The following is a 20,840-nucleotide window of genomic DNA, read 5'->3' as shown; positions in this document are numbered from 1 at the left end:
ATGTTGTGTTCGATCAGAAGAAAATATGAAGCTGGTTTTAAATTAAAAGTCGTTGAAGTGGAGAAAGACATCGGTAACTGCGCTGCTGCAACAAAATTCGATGCATCTGAGAAACCGATGAGAGATTGGAGGAGGCAAGAAGATGTAAAAAAATAAATTAAGTGTCGCATTTTTGAACGGGGTCTGGTTTTATGATTGTTTTTTTGGGTTTCATACGGTGAGTACATACGGTAATTGGATTAAATGGGGTTCAGAATGTCTGGGGTCTTTGGAGCACTAAAACGGTCCTCACGGCCCACAGATGACAAAGCCGTTTGCTCGCTCGTTGAACTCAAGTGCCGCCTTCCTGCACCACACATAAGAGTCGGCTGCTGCTCCAATGCCAACGTACCTGGAAGAAAAATACGAGCGGCCCGAGCCAAAAAGGTGAACGATACGGCAGAAGAGCTAGAGGGGTACCTGAAAAGACAGCCACAGAAACGTTGTAAGGGAAACATTTTTAATAAATATTTAAATAGACAAAATATAAATATTTAAATACAAATACAGTATGTAGTACGGATATTCCCAGTCTTTTTCACATTTTGCGACATAAATAAAAAATACCAAAATAGACATATTTACTGTACAGCATAAAGGAATTTCAGTGGCTCAGGACTTTGGTTAAAAAAAAACAAACACGGAGATGACGTCATCAGGTCACCTTGAAGACGTCCCCGTTGTCCGCCGAGGTCAAGAGACCCCCAAACTCCGCACAGCGGCCTCGTCTTCAGGTTCCGGGACGGCAGCCCGAGGTCCGTACATTTTTGCCGCGCGCCTCTCAAAGGCGGCCACCATCTGTTTGACGACTTCATCGAAGAAGATGGTGGCGAGGCGGGAATGGAAAGCCGACTTGAACTCAAAGGAAACCTGCAAAAGAAGAGGAGAGGAGATGCAATTTTACAATCCAAGGTTGTCCTTTCGAGGAGGTCGTTTGAGGTTGGATTTCAACAAAAGTGCCGCCGCCTTACAGATTTGGCTTCTGGGGATCGATTCTAACCACCCCCCCCCCCCCCCCCCCAAAACCCCAGGATGTGCGCCCCCTTGTGTTCGTCAGGGTTGTTCCTCTGGGTAATCCATTTTTTGAAATCCCAGTGACATACGAGTGGAGTTAATGGAATGGATTGGCACCCTAACTGGAACTGCTTCTGGATCCTTCCAGGGTAGACCCCAGACCCCGTAACTGGGCACTGAATTAATCAGCTTTCAGAATGTTGGTATAAAAAAAAATGTATAAAACTGTAAATGGTGCCAAAAAAATCCACATTGTGCCACCTGTCTGATGCCAGCTGTGATTAGTTTAAATTCTTACAATGTGTCACCCTAGGAGCCTAAACGGAGATATCAGCACCGTTAGTCCTCATCATCAGCACTGCTTTAGCTGCAGGGACGTGCAGTCAGGGGAGGCAGGAAAAGTAAAATAAAATTAATAATAACATAAAATACTTGTGTCCACTGGTCTGTGCGATACGTTTGTTTTCTGTTTGATTCCAATAATTTTTTTCATTTTTATTGTCAAAATTGCTGAATTGGCGCACTTCCTGTTCAAATACAGAGGAGAAACGTGAGGTGCGATTAGGGACGAGCCTCCCGTCACCTCGGACTGCGCTCTCCTCACTCACGGGGTTGATGTATGTGAGTGGCGCGTGCCTGTCGCTGTCTCTCTGTATGTCGCCAATGTAAGGTTTGCAGAAACGTTTATTATACACCCTGACTTTCGAATCTCTTTAATGAATGTGTGTGACATATTTAGTCTTGCTGATCTGACATAAAACCACAGTGAAAAGGCACAAGGTGAGGCAGACAGTAGCGTACCGCCCTGAAGGGGGCGCATGTGAGCCCAACGGGTGCTCGTCGCTGCTCTTCTCCGCAGACGCTCGGCGCCGATAAGTTAGCGATATCAGAAAGTCAAGGGCACTGCAGCGCTACGTTTATTTTTATTTTTTATTCCGACAGCCTGCCAAAATGGAAGATTAAGATTTTTTTTTTTAAACTAAAAGGAAAATAAGGAGGACTTTTACAAGAAAGTGACGGAGATTTTGTTAAGGATCTCTTTGTATACCACGTTGTCAGTCCGCCCCTCCGGTTGTAATATGACCAAGCTGTGTGCTGAGCTTACTCTTGAGCATGAAATCTAATGTGGTTTGTGCCCTTCAGAATGAAAACAGTTTGCATTTACCTCTTTAATAAAAGGCGAGCTTTTAAGCCTGAGAAATCACCCCGTAAATGCACACGTTTAATTGCACATGTGTTAATATGTATGCTTACACAGTATTAAGACACTCAACAATTAACGTCATTTACCTTCGTTCCCGCATTTGAGTCGTGCTGTAAATCTCTTCCTTGTTTTCAGTTCACGTGATTACGTAGGAGGCGTGATGACGCGATACGTGACTCCGCCTCCTCCATTAGAGTATATGGACAAAAAACAGGTTCCAGTTATGACCATTACGCATAGAATTTCGAAATGAAACCTGCCTAATTTTTGTAAGTAAGCTGTAAGGAATGAGCCTGCCAAATTTCAGCCTTCTACCTACACGGGAAGTTGGAGAATTAGTGATGAGTGAGTCAGTCAGTCAGTGAGTCAGTCAGTCAGTTGAGGGCTTTGCCTTTTATTAGTATAGATACTAAGAAAAAAAACTCCAATATTTAAAAACTAAAAATTTTGACCTTAAATAAAATATTTTTGTTTTTCTTGTTATCCTTTTGTTGAGCAGTCTCTATTAAAATTGATTAAATCGTCAGAATTAAGCTTTTAAAAACAACTAAATATTTCAATTAAGGTCAAAATTGAAATCCGTTTTTCTCGTACACCTCTCTGTACTTTCATTTGTATTGAAGGAGTGTGAATTGTGGAATAGCGACGGCAGATTTAGAACACACGGAGGGTGAGGAGCAAATGCGCTCTCTGTACTCTAAATGTAACGTTCTTTCTTATCCAAATATGAACCTCACCTCTGTGTGTAAAGAATGTTGATGAGATATGAAACATAACCAGTAGTCAGTGTGCATGCTGCCAGCTGAATAGTGAATAAGCGACTGTTTTGGGGTTCATATATTTGTAAATCCAACTCTGAAGGAGTCACCGGCCATGAACCTCACCGCACGTCACTGTTTAACTTCCATTTCCTGGCTCTACCCAAACCCCCCTCCAGCCCCTCTTCACGGTCCCAACTGTCCTTCAGGATGAGACGCATTCTTTCCCTATCGTCTTCTTCAGACCCACCTCATCCTCATCCCCACCACCTCCATCTTGGGGCACCCTGGTCATCCTGTCCTCTACCCTTCACTCCACATTACCTCCATGCTCGGTCTTACTCTTAACTTGCCATTCATCTTTCTCTCACTCCATGACACTCCACACATTCATCTCATTCTCATCTCCGTTCCTTCCGGCTTTGCTTCCATCAACCACATCTGAAAACTCAAGTAAGCACTTGTGGAACAAACAGTTCACCTCACCTGGCCGACTTCGGGATGCCAGATGAAAACCAAAATGCAGGGAGAATAAACCGCGCACGGGATTGAAACCCAGAAGGGAGCGGCGCCCACCACTTAGCCCCCGTCCTTTTGCTTTCCCCTGTGAGACGCGTTGTACGATGTTGAATATTCAAGTCACCCCTTTTATATGTAACAGTCTGATGTAATCCGCACTGTGCCCCATGACACCCCATTGTGTGATCACCGCACTTACATAAAACTCCAGGATGCAGCTGTCCTTCTGTTCGCAGCTCCCCGGCTTGAACCTCCAGACGGTCTCCAGGTGACTAAAGAGGGAGCCATCAGAGCAGACCGCCTGCAATACAAAACACAAACACGCGGATTAACACGGGACGTCAGAGATATGGCTAAGGGTGGGCAGGGGGCAGTGGGTTTGCGGATTATAGGGGAACAGGAAAATCCACAAAAACGTTTTGGGCTCGTCATTACTGCATATTGTAAGTTTATTGCACTAAATAAGATGGAAACAGAAACGCGAGGCTGAACAATCTGTGTGCTGGCAAATCACGTGTGTGTGAGGCAGACTGCTGAGACAAAGACGCATGGCAGCCCCCCACCCCCCAGAGCGTGTAGTTCAGCAGTACTTTGTGAACGGCAACTTTTTACAAAATACAACTTATTGTGATAAATTTGTGCATATATTTATGTTAGCACAAGACACCAATGCTCTGTACAAAAAGATGATTAGATAGACAGGAGAGAAAGGCACAATATGATTGATAGCTAGAAGTGAAAGGCGCTACATGATAGACACGAGAGGCACTGTACGATATATAGAAAGAGACAGAAGTGAGCGGCTCTATATAAAAAGATAATTAGATAGAAATGAAAGGCACTATATAAAAAGATGATTAGACAGGTAGAATTGAAAGACTCTATATGATTATAGATAGATGTGAAAGGCACTATATGATCAATAAAGTGAAAGGCACTATATAAAAGATGATTACATAGGCAAAAGTAAAAGGCGCTATATAAATGATGATTAGATAGAAGTAAAAGGTGTATATGATAGATAAAGTGAAAGGCTCTACATACAAAGATAATGGAATTGCTCAAAGTGAAAGGCGCTATATGATATACAGACAGAAGTGAAAGGCTCTATATAAAAAGATGATTAGATAGGTAGAACTGAAAGGCGCTATATGATCATAGATAGATGTGAAAGGCACTATATGATCAATAAAGTGAAAGGCACTATATAAAAGATGATTACATAGGCAGAAGTAAAAGGCACTATATAAATGATGATTAGATAGAAGTAAAAGGTGCTATATAAATGATGATTAGATAGAAGTAAAAGGTGCTATATGATAGATAAAGTGAAAGGCTCTACATACAAAGATAATTGAATTGCTCGAAGTGAAAGGCGCTATATGATATAAAGACAGAAGTGAAAGGCTCTGTATAAAAAGATGATTAGATAGATAGACTTGTGTCCTGTGTTGGCTGGGATTGGCTCAAGCAGACCCCCGTAACCCTGTACTTAGGATATAGCGGGTTGGATAATGGATGGATGGATAGAAGTGAAAGGTGCTATATGATATAGATAGATAGATAGATAGAAGTGAAAGGCACTATAGGATAGATAAAGTGAGAGGCTCTACATACAAAGATAATTGAATTGCTCGAAGTGAAAGGCGCTATATGATATATAGATTGACATGAAAGGCACTGTATGCTACATAGACAGACAGAGAGAAGTGAAAGGCGCTACATAAAAAGATGATTAGATAGGTAGAATTGAAAGGTGCTATATAATATATAGATAGGGGGACGTGAAAGGCACTATATGATATACAGATGGACAGATGGAAGTTAAAGCAACTATATGATTGATAAAGTGAAATTCTCTTTACAAAAAGATAATCAGATAGAGGTGAAAGGCGCTATATGATAGACAACATGCAGACAGGTCGATAGATCACTGAGTCGTATCCAGGAGCCCCAGTATTATTCCTGACATACTTATTTTGGATAATTAATTGGCTATAAGTACTTGGTGACTGTGTGCCAAAAACTGATTAATAATAGGATCTGAAAAATATTTGGTCACTCAGAGTGACAGATAGATGAAGGCACTCAATGACCTGTAGATGGGTGTGAAAGGCGCTATATAATAAACAGATAGACAGACTGAAGGTGGCATGTCCTCCCAAAGGGACATACAGTGGTGTGAAAAACTATTTGCCCCCTTCCTGATTTCTTATTCTTTTGCATGTTTGTCACACAAAATGTTTCTGATCATCAAACACATTTAACCATTAGTCAAATATAACACAAGTAAACACAAAATGCAGTTTGTAAATGGTGGTTTTTATTATTTAGGGAGAAAAAAAAAATCCAAACCTACATGGCCATGTGTGAAAAAGTAATTGCCCCCTGAACCTAATAACTGGTTGGGCCACCCTTAGCAGCAATAATTGCAATCAAGCGTTTGCGATAACTTGCAATGAGTCTTTTACAGCGCTCTGGAGGAATTTTGGCCCACTCATCTTTGCACAATTGTTGTAATTCAGCTTTATTTGAGGGTTTTCTAGCATGAACCGCCTTTTTAAGGTCATGCCATAGCATCTCAATTGGATTCAGGTCAGGACTTTGACTAGGCCACTCCAAAGTCTTCATTTTGTTTTTCTTCAGCCATTCAGAGGTGGATTTGCTGGTGTGTTTTGGGTCATTGTCCTGTTGCAGCACCCAAGATCGCTTCAGCTTGAGTTGACGAACAGATGGCCGGACATTCTCCTTCAGGATTTTTTGGTAGATAGTAGAATTCATGGTTCCATCTATCACAGCAAGCCTTCCAGGTCCTGAAGCAGCAAAACAACCCCAGACCATCACACTACCACCACCATATTTTACTGTTGGTATGATGTTCTTTTTCTGAAATGCTGTGTTCCTTTTACGCCAGATGTAACGGGACATTTGCCTTCCAAAAAGTTCAACTTTTGACTCATCAGTCCACAAGGTATTTTCCCAAAAGTCTTGGCAATCATTCAGATGTTTCATAGCAAAATTGAGACGAGCCCTAATGTTCTTTTTGCTTAACAGTGGTTTGCGTCTTGGAAATCTGCCATGCAGGACATTTTTGCCCAGTCTCTTTCTTATGGTGGAGTCGTGAACACTGACCTTAATTGAGGCAAGTGAGGCCTGCAGTTCTTTAGACGTTGTCCTGGGGTCTTTTGTGACCTCTCGGATGAGTCGTCTCTGCGCTCTTGGGGTAATTTTGGTCGGCCGGCCACTCCTGGGAAGGTTCACCACTGTTCCATGTTTTTGCCATTTGTGGATAATGGTTCTCACTGTGGTTCGCTGGAGTCCCAAAGCTTTAGAAATGGCTTTATAACCTTTACCAGACTGATAGATCTCAATTACTTCTGTTCTCATTTGTTCCTGAATTTCTTTGGATCTTGGCATGACGTCTAGCTTTTGAGGTGCTTTTGGTCTACTTCTCTGTGTCAGGCAGCTCCTATTTAAGTGATTTCTTGATTGAAACAGGTGTGGCAGTAATCAGGCCTGGGGGTGGCTACGGAAATTGAACTCAGGTGTGATACACCACAGTTAGGTTATTTTTTAACAAGGGGGCAATTACTTTTTCACACAGGGCCATGTAGGTTTGGATTTTTTTTCTCCCTAAATAATAAAAACCATCATTTAAAAACTGCATTTTGTGTTTACTTGTGTTATATTTGACTAATGGTTAAATGTGTTTGATGATCAGAAACATTTTGTGTGACAAACATGCAAAAGAATAAGAAATCAGGAAGGGGGCAAATAGTTTTTCACACCACTGTATAGCTGTAATATAACAAGCACACTTACCCGAACCTGGCGGTGAGGCTTCAGCATGACCTGTGACGTGTAGCGCTCCACCACTGGAGGGAAGCCGATTTCCAGCTGGGCTTTTCTGACACCATTGCAGTTGGAGGTGACTTTGGAACTCTTGCACCAAGGAACAAACTGGCAGTACTTCTCAACATCTGCAACCACGTTGTACATCTGCTCTGCTGAATACCTGGAGTGGACAATTCAACATTTCTTCAGCATTTTATTTTAAAAAGCATCGGTGACACAGCTGGTGCCTCGAGCGTCACAACCTGTTCCACTGTGTATAATGGGATTGTGGTGGATGTTATAATTGCTGCGATTGTCTGCATTGTGTTTATTTTAATGCTTCTTTGTACAGCATTTTGGCGCAACCTCTGTTTTAAATGTACTTTTATAAATCAATAATCTAATCTAACTGATGCCACTACCGATTACTTGTAGGAGCACCTTAAAAAAAAAAAAAAAGAATGGAGGAGCCCCCCTGCCACAGCCACATTTTATATCCCTTCAATGAAGCCATCACTTCAGCAAAAACTGCACCCGCCTGGAAACCAACTGTTGTGGGTATGAACAGCGGGCAGAGAGTCATGAAGAAGTGAAGATTAGACTTAGAGCTGCCGACAGAAGAGGTGGGCACCATGTTGGCTAACCTAGATGTGCCAGCCTTTAGACCGTATGTGATATCCGAGGGGCACCTGTGTAGTGTTTGTCCCCATGTGGGGGTACTGAGGAGGCTGCGATCACAATTGGTGCCAGTGTGGGTCCATTATGTATTTGTGTGAGACTGCATGGCAATCTGTAATGAAGGTGGCGAGTCCCACAATAATCCGGTCCCCCTAAGGAAAGTTTCCAGCACCTTGTTAAATGTTTGCAGCTTGGGTGGGCCGGGAAGGGTCCTGTCCGCTAGTAGGTAGATGGACCTGACAAAGTCTGCACCTCTGAAATGCAGGACTTGCTCTTACATTTGTTCAAGTGTTGGCTGCTGTCTATACACATTTATTTTTTAATTTTATTTATATTGTATTTTGGTGTAAATGACAGCAGCAGGACACCAAAATAAATTTTGAGACCAGCGTAACCCAAGCCAAAATCTTTCATTTAAAGTTCCACATCAACATGGAGATGTGAAAGACACAAAACAAGACATCCATCCATCCATTTTCCAACCCGCTGAATCCGAACACAGGGTCACGGGGGTCTGCTGGAGCCAATCCCAGCCAACACAGGGCACAAGGCAGGAAACAATCCCGGGCAGGGTGCCAACCCACCGCAGGACACACACAAACACACCCACACACCAAGCACACACTAGGGCCAATTTAGGATCGCCAATCCACCTAACCTGCATGTCTTTGGACTTTGGGAGGAAACCGGAGCGCCCGGAGGAAACCCACGCAGACACGGGGAGAACATGCAAACTCCATGCAGGGAGGACCCAGGAATCGAACCCAGGTCCCCAGGTGTCCCAACTGCGAGGCAGCAGCACTACCCACTGCGCCACCGTGCCGCCCACAAAACAAGACATAAATGACAATTTTAATGAACCAGGTGACACAACATTGGGGTTGGTCCTGGGGTCCAGAGCCTATCCAGGCAGTGCCGTGTGCAAGGCAGGGACCGACCTTGGATGGGGTGCCAGCTTACCACAGGACCCCCTTGGGCCCACATGTGGATCTCACTCACACTCGGGTCAATTTGGAATCCCCAACTAACCTGCAGGTTTTCACGGAGACACTGGGAGAACATCCCACCTCCACATGGAGCAGCGCTTAACCCCAGGATGCTGGATTTGTGAAGCAGAGTCACCAACTACTGCCCTCCAGTCAAATTTGGAAATAAAATGAATGGATGGCTGTGCGCACAGACATTCCAAGAGCCCCCCACTCACTCACGCCAATGGTTATAAGGGTTGAACGGTCTCAACAGGCTTCAGCTTTCTTGAACTTTTACCAAAATGGTGGCTTGAACAGAAAGGTCCCACTTACCCAAGGAGCTTTGCTTCAGCGTACTCCATCTTCTTGCAGCCCACAAAAGGGGCAATGACGTTGAGAAAGCCCCTGGACGGCTGGTGGCTCAGCACACTTCCATTCGGTCGAGGAACTGGAGACGTTTGGGTGGCAAGGATACCACAGGAAGTCAGGTGTCTGGGAGGAAAGAAAGAAAAGGAAGGAGGTCAAGATGTTGCCACCATTTTCCAACAGAAAGCTATAGATGGGCAGTCCATCAAACCCTTTAACAAAAATTAAACCCACGTCGGTTGTTTCCCTTGGCATTTCAAGCTTTGACATGAGCGTCTAATAATATTCGACATGCACAGTCGGCCAAGTTTAGAATTTCAAATGACAGCTCAGTTGATCCGATTTCAATTTTATGTCCAGTATGTGATTAACCAGCCAGGACGAGAGCGGGCGCTGCCCCTAACTTTCTCTTCTCCTCCTCTCCCCGCATCACCCGAGAACCCGCCCAGTGAGGGCACTTAGCCCCGCCCCTTCTGCTTTGTCAAGTCTTTCACGTATACAATAACTGAAATAAAAACCCGCAGTAACCCTCCACCTGCACCATCACAGTCCTGCCACACATCTGAAGACGAAATCTGTGGGGTGGCACCGCCACCACAAGTCCACCTTTCACATCCATAACCCAAAGCCTTTAATCATTCCAGGACGCCAACCGCAGAACTTCAGTCATGCACACCGCTTTGCTCTTCGTTCCAGGTGATGTGTTCAAAGCAAACAAGGCAGTGTACTCATCCTGCCCCACTGGCGGCGCCCAGCCTCCATTACAGAAAATGACAGCTTTGTCAGCAGCACAATACAATCCCCCCATGGACTTATCTGTGCCATCAGAGCTCAGGTTTCCAAAGGGGCCGCATTCACCTCTTCACGTTTCATTCCTTTGAGTTAAGTCTCTTCACTTGTAACGCAGGGTGGCAGGCACATTGGTGCAGAGGTTAGTGCTGCTGCCTCATGGGTCGGGCACCTTGGGTTCAAATCTCCCACCCTATGTGACTGTACGAGATTGGGCCCTGCAATGGACTGGCACCCCGCACAGGGATCCTAAACTGTTGGGAAAGGCTTGGGCTCCTCTCAACCCTGGAGGAACACTGGAGTATAGGCTGTATGGCGCCTTGATGCAGTAGCAAGGAGAGCTCGGGGAATATGATCTCAGTAGGACAAGAGGCTGTGTGTCTGTCCAGTTCCTAAGCCTCTGTCACTCCAACAGATGGTGCATCATAAAACATTAATGCTGCTTTCACGAATCCCATACCAAATGGCATCTAACTGAGACATAGGCATTGCATGGTGCACTGCAATTGTTAACACCGAGGTCAATGTTTATTATTTAGATTTCAACCCATCTTAGACGGGCATCACAGCTAGCGAAAGGACAAGAATCTATGTTTCTGTGTACATGTGTGTCCATCTGGCTGTTGAGTCTCTGTCCACATCAAAAGCCATTTGTAGTAACAAAATGTATTGCAGTTGTAATTCCAACAGATGGAACATCAAAAAACCATTTGTAGTAATTAAATGCATCGCAGTTGTAATTCCAAAAGATGGCGCATAAAAAATCATCCATCCATTATCCAACCCGCTATATCCTAGTTACAGGGTCACGGGGGTCTGCTGGAGCCAATCTCAACCAACACAGGGCGAAAGGCAGGAAACAAACCCCGGGCACCACAGGGCACGCACACACACACACACCAATCACACACTAGGGACAATTTAGGATTGCCAATCCACCAGACCTGCATGTCTTTGGACTGTGGGAGGAAACCCACGCAGACACGGGGAGAACATGCAAACTCCACGTAGGGAGGACCCGGGAAGCGAAACCGGGTCTCCTGACTGCGAGGCAACAGCGCTACCCACTGTGCCACCGTGCAGCCCCATCAAAAAACCATTTGTAGTAATAAAATGCATGGCATTTGTCAATCCAACACAGGGCATATCACAAACCATTTATAGTAATAAAATGCATTGTACTTGCCATTCCAACAGATGGCGCATCACAAAACGTTAATGCTGCTTTTTCGAATCCAATACCAAATGGCATATAACAGAGACATGTGCATTGCCTGGTACACTGCAAATATTAATACTGAGATCAATGTTCATCATTTAGGTTTCAACCCATCTTAGATGGGTAGCACAGCTAGTAAAAAGGACAAGAATCTAAGTGTCTGTATCTGTGTGGCTGTCTGGTTGCTATGTATGTGTCATTCCACCAGCTGATGCATCACAAAACATTTACAGTAATAAAATGCATTGCGTTTGTCATTCCAACAGATGGCACATCACAAAACATAGTAATAAAATGCATTGCATTTGCCATTCCAACAGATGGTGCACCACAAACCATTTGTAGTAATAAAATGGACTGCTTTTGTAATTCCAACACACAGTGCCTCGCAAAACATGTATAGTGATAAAATGTATTGCAGTGGTCATTCCAACAGATGGTGCATCACAGACCATTTGTGGTAACGAAATGCATGGCATCAGTCAATCCAACACACAGCACATCACAAACCATTTGTAGTAGCAAAATGCACTGCTTTTGTCATTCCAACACATGGCACATTACAAACTATTTATAATAATGCATTGCATTTGCCATTCCAACAGACCGTGCATCACAAACATTAATGCTGCTTTTACAAATTTCATACCAAATGGCATATAACAGTGACATGTGCATTGCAAATGTTACTGCTGAGGTCTGCATCATTTACTTCGTTTTCAAACCATCTTAGACAGGTAGCACAGCTAGTAAAAGGACAAGTGTCTGCGTAGCACAGCTAATTGATCATAAACTTCTACTTTATGATGTTAGAGGCTAATTGTAAAGCCGAATGGCTGAAAGAGGATGGCAGTTGAAATGTGGTGGCTCGGGACAGAAAGAGCCCAAATGTGATAAAAGAAATCCGTATTTTTACTGCGGATTATCCCAGCCGATGACCCGTCTCATTAAAAATGGCTGTAGGTCCCCCGAGAGTCTGCATTTCTGGGCAAAGTGCGTCACTTACATTATGTCACTCGTTCAGACCGAGTGTAAACTAACTTAACAATGACGTCCTCAAATAAAACCCAGGCAACAATGGGACACCTAGCCAAGGACAAACCTATTAGTCACCCACGGCTACGCACCGTTTAGAGAGCCTAAGGCCTCGTCACGTCACACCAAGTGACAGTTAGGTGCAACTCAGGTCAGTTGCGAGTCTTATGGTGACCGCTGGTAACTCACCTGTAGATGCACCCTGGTATTCCAGAGTGGAGACATTTCTCCCAACTCATCTTTACAAACACCTATGCCATGTTTCCATTCAACAGTCATTGTAATCCTTTCACTTTTTAAAGTGCTCTTTGACCACCAGAATAAGACAAGACGCAGTGGTGTACAGTTACACTTCCCAACGGTGTCACTTAGAACAGAGTTTCTAGGCCACCGGTGGGCTACGAGTGCCTTTTGTTTATAACGGCGGCAGGTCGTGTTGCTCGGACGATCGCGCTCGATTAACAAAAGGCTGGGATGATGGTGCTGCATTCACCAAAGGGGGACCCCTGCTATCCCACTCCAACGTTTGCCTTCCATTAGCCAGTTACGTAAGAAAAAAGTGACGGGCAAAAGGCTGAGAAACGTTGACTAAAGACCCCGCTCTGATGGTCTAATGGCAGTGCCATTTAGTTCTTTGCTTTTTCAACACACTGGTAGATTAGGGGGCACTTAATAGGCCTTTGCAGACACAGAGTTTGAAGAGCGTGTCTTCCAGAGAAGGGAGAGGCACCCCGAGAGTGTTCTCCGCTTTACCTCGCCATTGTCTGCAGCCTCTTGCAGGTCGGACATGCTGGAACAGACCATAATGCAGCTGGTCAGAACGCACTTGATGCTACCTGCTGTAAAACGTTGAGGAGAATGTGAGGTGGGAAGATCTCTCGATTCAATGCTCCCCACCAAAACGTAGTCTCTGCTGGGCCTTTATAGTTAAGGAAGTCGTATTGTTAGTCCATATGAGGCCCTCGGTTGCATATCGAGAAACTTGGCACTCCTTACAATCCAATAGCACTGCATTTTTGTTTTTATTGTTCTGCTCTGCACTGTACGTGGATGTGTGCTGTGTTGACTTTCATGCTAATTACTTTGTAAATTTGATACTGAACTGTAAAAGCCCTTGTAATTATGCAAGCCATTAATGGCTTTATACAAAAATAATCCAGCTACCCATTTTCTAAATCCGCTTAAACTTGAGCAAGGATGTGGGGGGAGCTGGAGCCCACCTGAATAAACATAGGGTACAAGGGAGGAACCATCCCTGGACAGTGTGCCAGGGCATCACAGGGTGAAAACACACACAAACACGTACACAAGAGCCAAGTTGGCATCGCCAATCCACCTAACCTGCGCATTTCTGGACTGTGGGAGGAAAACAAGCAAACTCCTCACAAGGGGATGTGAACCCCTGGTCTCCTTACTCTGAGGCAGCAGGACTACCACTGCACCTCCGTGCCACCCTACAAAATAACAATTGACTGAAACGACCCTTTAAACCTGTGCAGTCTGGTATTATCCGACTTCTTTTTTTTGTGATTTGTCCTATCTTTCTCAAACCTGCTTAATCCACTTTAATGGGAGGCCAAAGTCTATCACAAAACAGCCCTAGCCAGGTGTGCCCATCCATAGCAGTGCCCACCCACGCTTGCATTCATTCTGGGGCCAGTTTATTTTTTATTTATTTTAAAGTGACATTCAGCCTAACCTGCACTTCCTCTGGGATACGAAGAGAAAAAAACAGTGGCAGACCCCCGTGGAGACATCTGCCTGCGTGAAACATCTGAACCCAGGGTGCTGGTTTATCTGGAGGCTAAAGATCTGCGTCGGTATCCGGAAGGCTGTCGGTTCGAATCCCCGTTACTGCCAAAGGGGATCCTACTCTTCTGGGCCCTTAACCTGCAATTACTCCAGGGGCGCTGGCCCCAAGGGTTATCCGAAAACTAACAAATTCCTAATAGGAGAAATTGTACAAGGCGAAATATAAGGAAAAAAAGGCTGCCGTGCTGTTACGCTACTGTGCCCCCCTGCACGTTTGGATTCTTTATTAGAAGCTGTTTGAATGATCGGATGGGGAATGTGAGTGATGCGTTAACAATTGTATTTATATACAAATTTGCAGGGTTAGGACTTGAACGAAGGGCACTGGTTTATCTAAAAAGCTGGAGTGCTATTATCATCATTTTTTTTGTTCTTTATTTCGCCTTATACAATTTCTTGTATTAGGAACTTGTTAGTTTTCTCATACCCCTTAGGGTCAGCCATTGTAAAGAACCCCTGGAGCAATTACAGATTAAGGGCCCAGCAGAGTAGGATCTCTTTTGGCAGCGACGGGGATTCGGACCGGCAACCTTCGGGATACCAGCACAGACCCTTAGCCTCAGAGCCACCACTCCGCCCTAATTTGTATTATTTATTAGAATTCTAAAAATACAAAAAGTTCGCCTTCAGGCGCTTTGTTGTTTCGATTTCGTTGCGTTGGACGCGCTCTTCCCTACAGTGAGGAGATCCCACCCAAGTCGATTAACAGACTGCCAGACAGTCCACCCCCCCCCCCCCCCCCCCCCCCCGCTTTACAGCAAGGAAGTGTGAAACTGAAGGCGACCCCGGGGGGCAGCGTTGGCATTCGGGCATTACGCTATTACAACCAAATGCCACTTTCGGGTGGCACGTTTTAAGATACCCAAATGCGCGCTTTGCACTACATTACGAGTTTATTTATTTATTTATTGCACATGTTAACGGCGATCCCCAACCCACAGAACACAAAGACCCTCCAGATCGCCATTTCTTTCTCCTCTCCCCAAATCCATCAAACCGTCACATACCTGATACTGCTGCGAGTCACACCGCTTTTTAAAGCCCGAGTTGGGTAGCCCTCCGATAAATCCACCAGCGCTTTCAGTAAAAGGCAACTCCGGCTGGCCATTCCTCTCGTCGTCGCCGTTTACCCCTCTCGTCCGTTTCCCTTTGTTAAATCTCCCAAGTATTCTTACGCCGCTGGTTACCTAGCCGCTCAACGTCGTCTCATTTCCTTATTAGGAGAACGAAGGAGGCTCGTCGGCTTCAGACGTCATTAAGCCGCCGGTCCAATGACAGCCGGGGGCTCGTACTCAGGAGGCGTTCCCTGACGTTCGTATGACGCCGGTCAAGCCGCAATTAGCATTAGAGCAAACAAAATCACTCCGGGCTGGAAAATCCGGATTGCGTTTACAAACGAGGTGGAGCTACCGATGGAGCTGCAGTGATATTGATTGATGGCCCATTTATTAAAAAAACAAAGGAGTTTCCCGACAACCGCAATAAACCTTAAAGTAAAGATAATCACCTTCCATTCCGGGAAATCGAATTGTACTTACGGCAGTGGCGTAGCGTAGTGGGGGCGGCCCGCCCCGGGCGGCAAAATTTCACAATAAATAATAATGATATCTTGTAAAAATTTGAACCGTACCTAAATAAGGGGGCGGCCGGGCGGCTGACACCCACGCTACGCTACTGACTTACGGATGAGATTGGGGTCCTCGATGGAGACGTAATGGTATCGACGGAAAACCCATTTATTATTTAACAAAAAAAAATAAACGAAATAACGCGTGTATGACTGGGTCGAATGGAATTGCTGTTCGTAGTGTACTGATTGTGCTGCCGTCTCGTAGTAAAGAGACCAGGGCTCGTGGCCGGGATCTTCCCTGTGTGGAGTTTACATGTTCTCACCGTGTATGTCAGGGTTCCCTCTGGGTGCTCCCGTTACTTGCAGATTAGGTGGACTGGCAACGCTAAGTGTGTGTGTGTTCACCCTGCGATTAACTGGTGCCCTTTCCAGGGTTTGTTCTTGCCTTGTGCCCTATGCTGGTCCATCCATTGCGTGACCTTGGTCTGAATTACGTGGGTTAGTTAGAAAATGACATGACAAAGAAAACGTGACATGTATAATATTATATGACCAGGTGTTGATGTAAGAAACCGTGACTGCACCGTACCTGCATTTCCTCTCTCACACACACACACACACACACATATGTACACACAGTATATCTCTCTCTATTGTAAAAGAAACTCTTGAGACAAAACTCTCAAGTCCCGCCCTCCTCTCAACCATTTACGGTTAACGGCCCACGCCCGCGCTCCTCTCACCTCTCATTCATGTGATTGCTTTTGTCAGACACAGTTCCTGCGCTATCAGCTCTTATAAATTGTTACCCTTTCCTTACTTTAAGTTCCCAATAAAAGAAGACTTATTATGTCCAAATCTTATTGTAGAATTTCATCACAGATTGTTATCAACAGAAGAAATGAGTACACGGGCAGTCATAGCATCGAGAAACGATGAAGTCAAATGAATTAAAGCGAAAATTGTCGGTCGGTTACACGGCAAAATTGGTTAAATACATATCAATAGACTGTGCTGAAACAGTTAGTGGTGATGGCGCAGAAGATGAAAACATTAACTTACAATATCATGAAGAATATCCATCCATCCATTTTCCAACCCGCTGAATCCGAACACAGGGTCACGGGGGTCTGCTGGAGCCAATCCCAGCCAACACAGGGCACAAGGCAGGGAACCAATCCCGGGCAGGGTGCCAACCCACCGCAGTGAAGAATATCTACAACCGTTAATACTGTCAGCCGAATTACTGTTGAAAGAAGGATGTATCGTAATGTTACTGCGTAATTTATGTCTGAGTGATGGGCTCTGCAATGGAACAAGTTTAGTTGTATTCAAAATTGGTCGAACAATACTAACATGAGGGCGGCACGGTGGCGCAGTGGGTAGCGCTGCTGCCTCGCAGTTGGGTGATCTGGGGACCAGGGTTCGCTTCTCGGGTCCTCCCTGCGTGGAGTTTGCATGTTCTCCCCGTGTCTGCGTGGGTTTCCTCCGGGCGCTCCGGTTTCCTCCCACAGTCCAAAGACATGCAGGTTAGGTGGATTGGCGGTTCTAAATTGGCCCTAGTGTGTGGTTGGTGTGTGGGTGTGTTTGTGTGTGTCCTGCGGTGGGTTGGCACCCTGCCCAGGATTGGTTCCTGCCTTGTGCCCTGTGTTGGCTGGGATTGGCTCCAGCAGACCCCCGTGACCCTGTGTTCGGATTCAGCGGGTTGGGAAATGGATGGATGGATGGAATTCTAACATGTAAAATTTTAACAGGCGACAAGAAAGGTACTGTAGTCCATCTTAACATTAGCCGACAAAGGAGATCATGATATGCCATTCATATTAAAACGTTTACAGTTTCCCGTTAGCATAGCTTTTGTTATGACAATTAACAAATCACAGGGACAACCAAAAAGTCGGTTTACTTAATAAAGAGAAAGAAACGAAATTCACTCACGGGAAATTCAAACACGGAATCAAAATTAAATGCGATATTTACGGAAAGTTAATTCCAGATATTGTTTTACACTTTTACTGTAAAACTTCCGTACGTTTAAAAAGTATTTGCGTGTTAATTTAACCGAAAGAGAACAAAAACGTATAACGCAATGAATACCTCTAACGCAACACGAAACATAATTTTCTTTCAACTTATTACGTTTTACTATTTTTTACTATGGTTAATTACTTGCTGTAAAGTAAAATAGTTAGTTCTATTATGCATAACAATTCCCATGAAAATAACAATCTGTTTAAATTGTACATCCGCTTCCCTAGAGCGGCAGAACCGCAAAATGGCTGGTGAGTAGCGCCCGCCATTATCCGAACACAGGGTCACGGGGGTCTGCTGGAGCCAATCCCAGCCAGCACAGGGCGCAAGGCAGGACACACACACACACACACCCACCACACACTAGGGACAATTTAGGATGGCCAATGCACCTAACCTGCATGTCTTTGGAATTTGGGAGGAAACCGGAGCACCCTAAGGAAACCCTTTCTTCATTAGTTGTAACCAAAGACCTTTTGCCTACACACAGGCTGTGCACAAGTCCATGTGTTCATTACACCTCCTCACCATTGTCACAAAATACACAAATTAATATATCTGGAAGGAGTCAGTCTGGCAGGGTTAGGGTTTGTGCCTCATTTTAAAAAGTTCTAGAGATATCTCAAAGATGTGTCCGTTAGGCTAAATGGCGTCTCTGAGGTGCACTGTGTGGTTGTAAGCTGATGGACTTGCGTCCCACTGAGGTTTGGGTCTGGCCTTCTATCTTAGCCCCTGTGATCCTCTGTTGGAATAATCAACAGTTAAGGCACTGGGACTGGAAACCCTGAGGTTGTGGGTTCGAATACTGACACTATGTGACCCTGAGGAAGTGACTTCACCTGCTTGTGCTTCAATTGGAAAAACAAAAAAGAAACAGAATCAAATGTTTTAAGTTGCCTTGGATAAAGGCTGTCAGCCACATAAGTAGTTGTAAATAATCGAAGAATGACCGGGTAGGATTAGTGTGAGTACATGTATTTTCAGTATATGAAAGGATGAATAAATAGAGAGCATTAGAAGGGCAGCGAGGGGCCGAGATCCTGTTTGGACACATTATCACGGGGCACACACACTCATCATCACTCCTGATAGGCCACTGTAGACTCACCAATTAACCTGCAAGTCTCTAAGATGTGGCAGGAAAACCGAAACACAAAAAACACACACACACATGCAGACATGGAGAACATGGAAGCTCCACATACAGTAGTTGTGTCAGGCCGAGGATTTCAATTGAGGACTCTGCAGCCGTGAGGCAGATGAGCAAAGCACTGCACCGTCTCACCCTCAAATGGCAGCCTTCATAAAATACTGGGGCAATGAAGTTCAGCTTTCTATTCTGGTGGAAACATGAAAATGTGTGGGGACAGTACAGAGCTTCCCCTTCTATTTTGGGACAAATAAACTGGGATGCTGGCAGTTTCCAAGATATTAGTAAGAAAGCTAAACTTACAAGACCCTTTGGCTAATATGTCACTGGAGACTCTTGATTTGTGGGCTTTAATAACAATACGCTGGATCTTGGTGAACAAAATGCAATCAGCTAGTGGAGTTTAAAGTATCAGTACCTCAGGCTTTAACACCCCCAAAACAGCCCTGAGCCGGACAGTCCCCTGCCCGCACTACAAAGAGGCCTGTGCATCCCCTGCCTGTTTAATTCTTCTTCAGAATGTATGATTAATACTCTTCTTAACATTACTAAGTTTTCTAAATGACTCTCTCTCCTAATGGTAGATAGTGTTGTAAAAGGAGTTTTCAAGTTGTTGAGCTGAGGTGGTTTAAGAGAGTGGAGGTGTGCTGCGTGTTGAATAGCAGTTAGCAGACATGGCAATAATCCACCTTAATAAAAGGACAAGTGTCTGTGCATCTATACGTCGTATCTATGTGTCCGCCTGCTTGCTACATCTCTGTAATTCCAACAGACGGCGCATCACACACATTCACCTTAATAACAGAATAAGGGTCTGTGTGCCCATTTGTTCGCTCTGTTTCCGTCATTCCAACAGATGGCGCATCACAAACATTAACACTGGTTTTACGACTCCCATACAAAATGGCATATAAAACAGGGACATGTGCATTGCATTGGATGATGAATGACATATATCCACCTAAATAACATGATAAGTATTTGTGTGTTTATCTGGCTGGCTGTCTGGTTGCTATGTTTCTGTCATTCCAACAGATGGCACATCACAAACAGTAACACTGCTTTTGTGAGGTATATAACAGAGACATGTGCATTGCATCTTTCATTTCAACAGATGGTGCATCACAAACATTTACAGTAATAAAAGGCATTGCAATTGTCATTCCAACAGATGGCGCATCACAAATATTAACACTGGTTTTATGAATCCCATACCAAATGGCATAAAACAGAGACATGTGCATTGCATCTTTCATTTCAACAGATGGTGCATCACAAACATTTATAGTAATAAAAGGCATTTCAATTGTCATTCCAACAGATGGCGCATCGCAAATATTAACACTGGTTTTATGAATCCCATACCAAATGGCATAAAACAGAGACATGTGCATTGCCTTGGATGGTGCATCACATACATGCACCTTAATAACAGCACAAGTGTTTTAGTCCATGTATCCATTGTCAGTGGTGTAAAGAAAATGCTTTTAAAGTTTGAGCACATTTCGCCTCGTTTTATTCTATCTGTGCCTCTGTGCTCTAATTTACATACTCACCTTAACGTAATGGCTGGATTTTACTCAACTAATTCATTTCATAATTTTAAATAATTCTCTCATTGCTTAAATGGAAAAACGTTCAGTCCTTCCAAACTGACTCATAACCCACAGACCTATAGAATCAGCCTGGCTGTACCTTTTTGGTGCTGGAACGACTTTTTTGTAATACGGAGACCCATAAAAGATGCACGACATTCTGGATGAGACCTCGGAGGAAGTTTATAGAGCTTACGGATAACACGGGGGTGAACCAAAAAGTAAAACGCATTAAAATTCAACCCCAATGCATAGAAAC

At 44.4% G+C, this 20,840-nt stretch overlaps 1 protein-coding gene across 1 annotated transcript; it reads right to left on the bottom strand.

Annotated features, from left to right (window-relative positions):
- Positions 1 to 482: 482 nt before the first annotated feature.
- Positions 483 to 15,459, bottom strand: si:ch73-141c7.1 (coenzyme Q-binding protein COQ10 homolog, mitochondrial). The gene is made up of 5 exons (XM_028818552.2): positions 15,243 to 15,459; positions 9,348 to 9,506; positions 7,357 to 7,549; positions 3,734 to 3,835; positions 483 to 909 (listed from the first exon to the last, which is right to left on the bottom strand). The coding sequence occupies exons 1-5, from the start codon at positions 15,341 to 15,343 to the stop codon at positions 733 to 735; spliced, it is 732 nt and encodes a 243-aa protein (XP_028674385.1). The 5' UTR covers positions 15,344 to 15,459; the 3' UTR covers positions 483 to 732.
- Positions 15,460 to 20,840: the final 5,381 nt, after the last annotated feature.

The sequence above is a fragment of the Erpetoichthys calabaricus genome, chromosome 14 (genome assembly GCF_900747795.2).
Source record: "Erpetoichthys calabaricus chromosome 14, fErpCal1.3, whole genome shotgun sequence".
NCBI classification, from domain to species: domain Eukaryota; kingdom Metazoa; phylum Chordata; class Cladistia; order Polypteriformes; family Polypteridae; genus Erpetoichthys; species Erpetoichthys calabaricus.
Note: the sequence above shows the minus strand (reverse complement) of the source record. Positions and strands in the feature narration are given on the sequence as shown.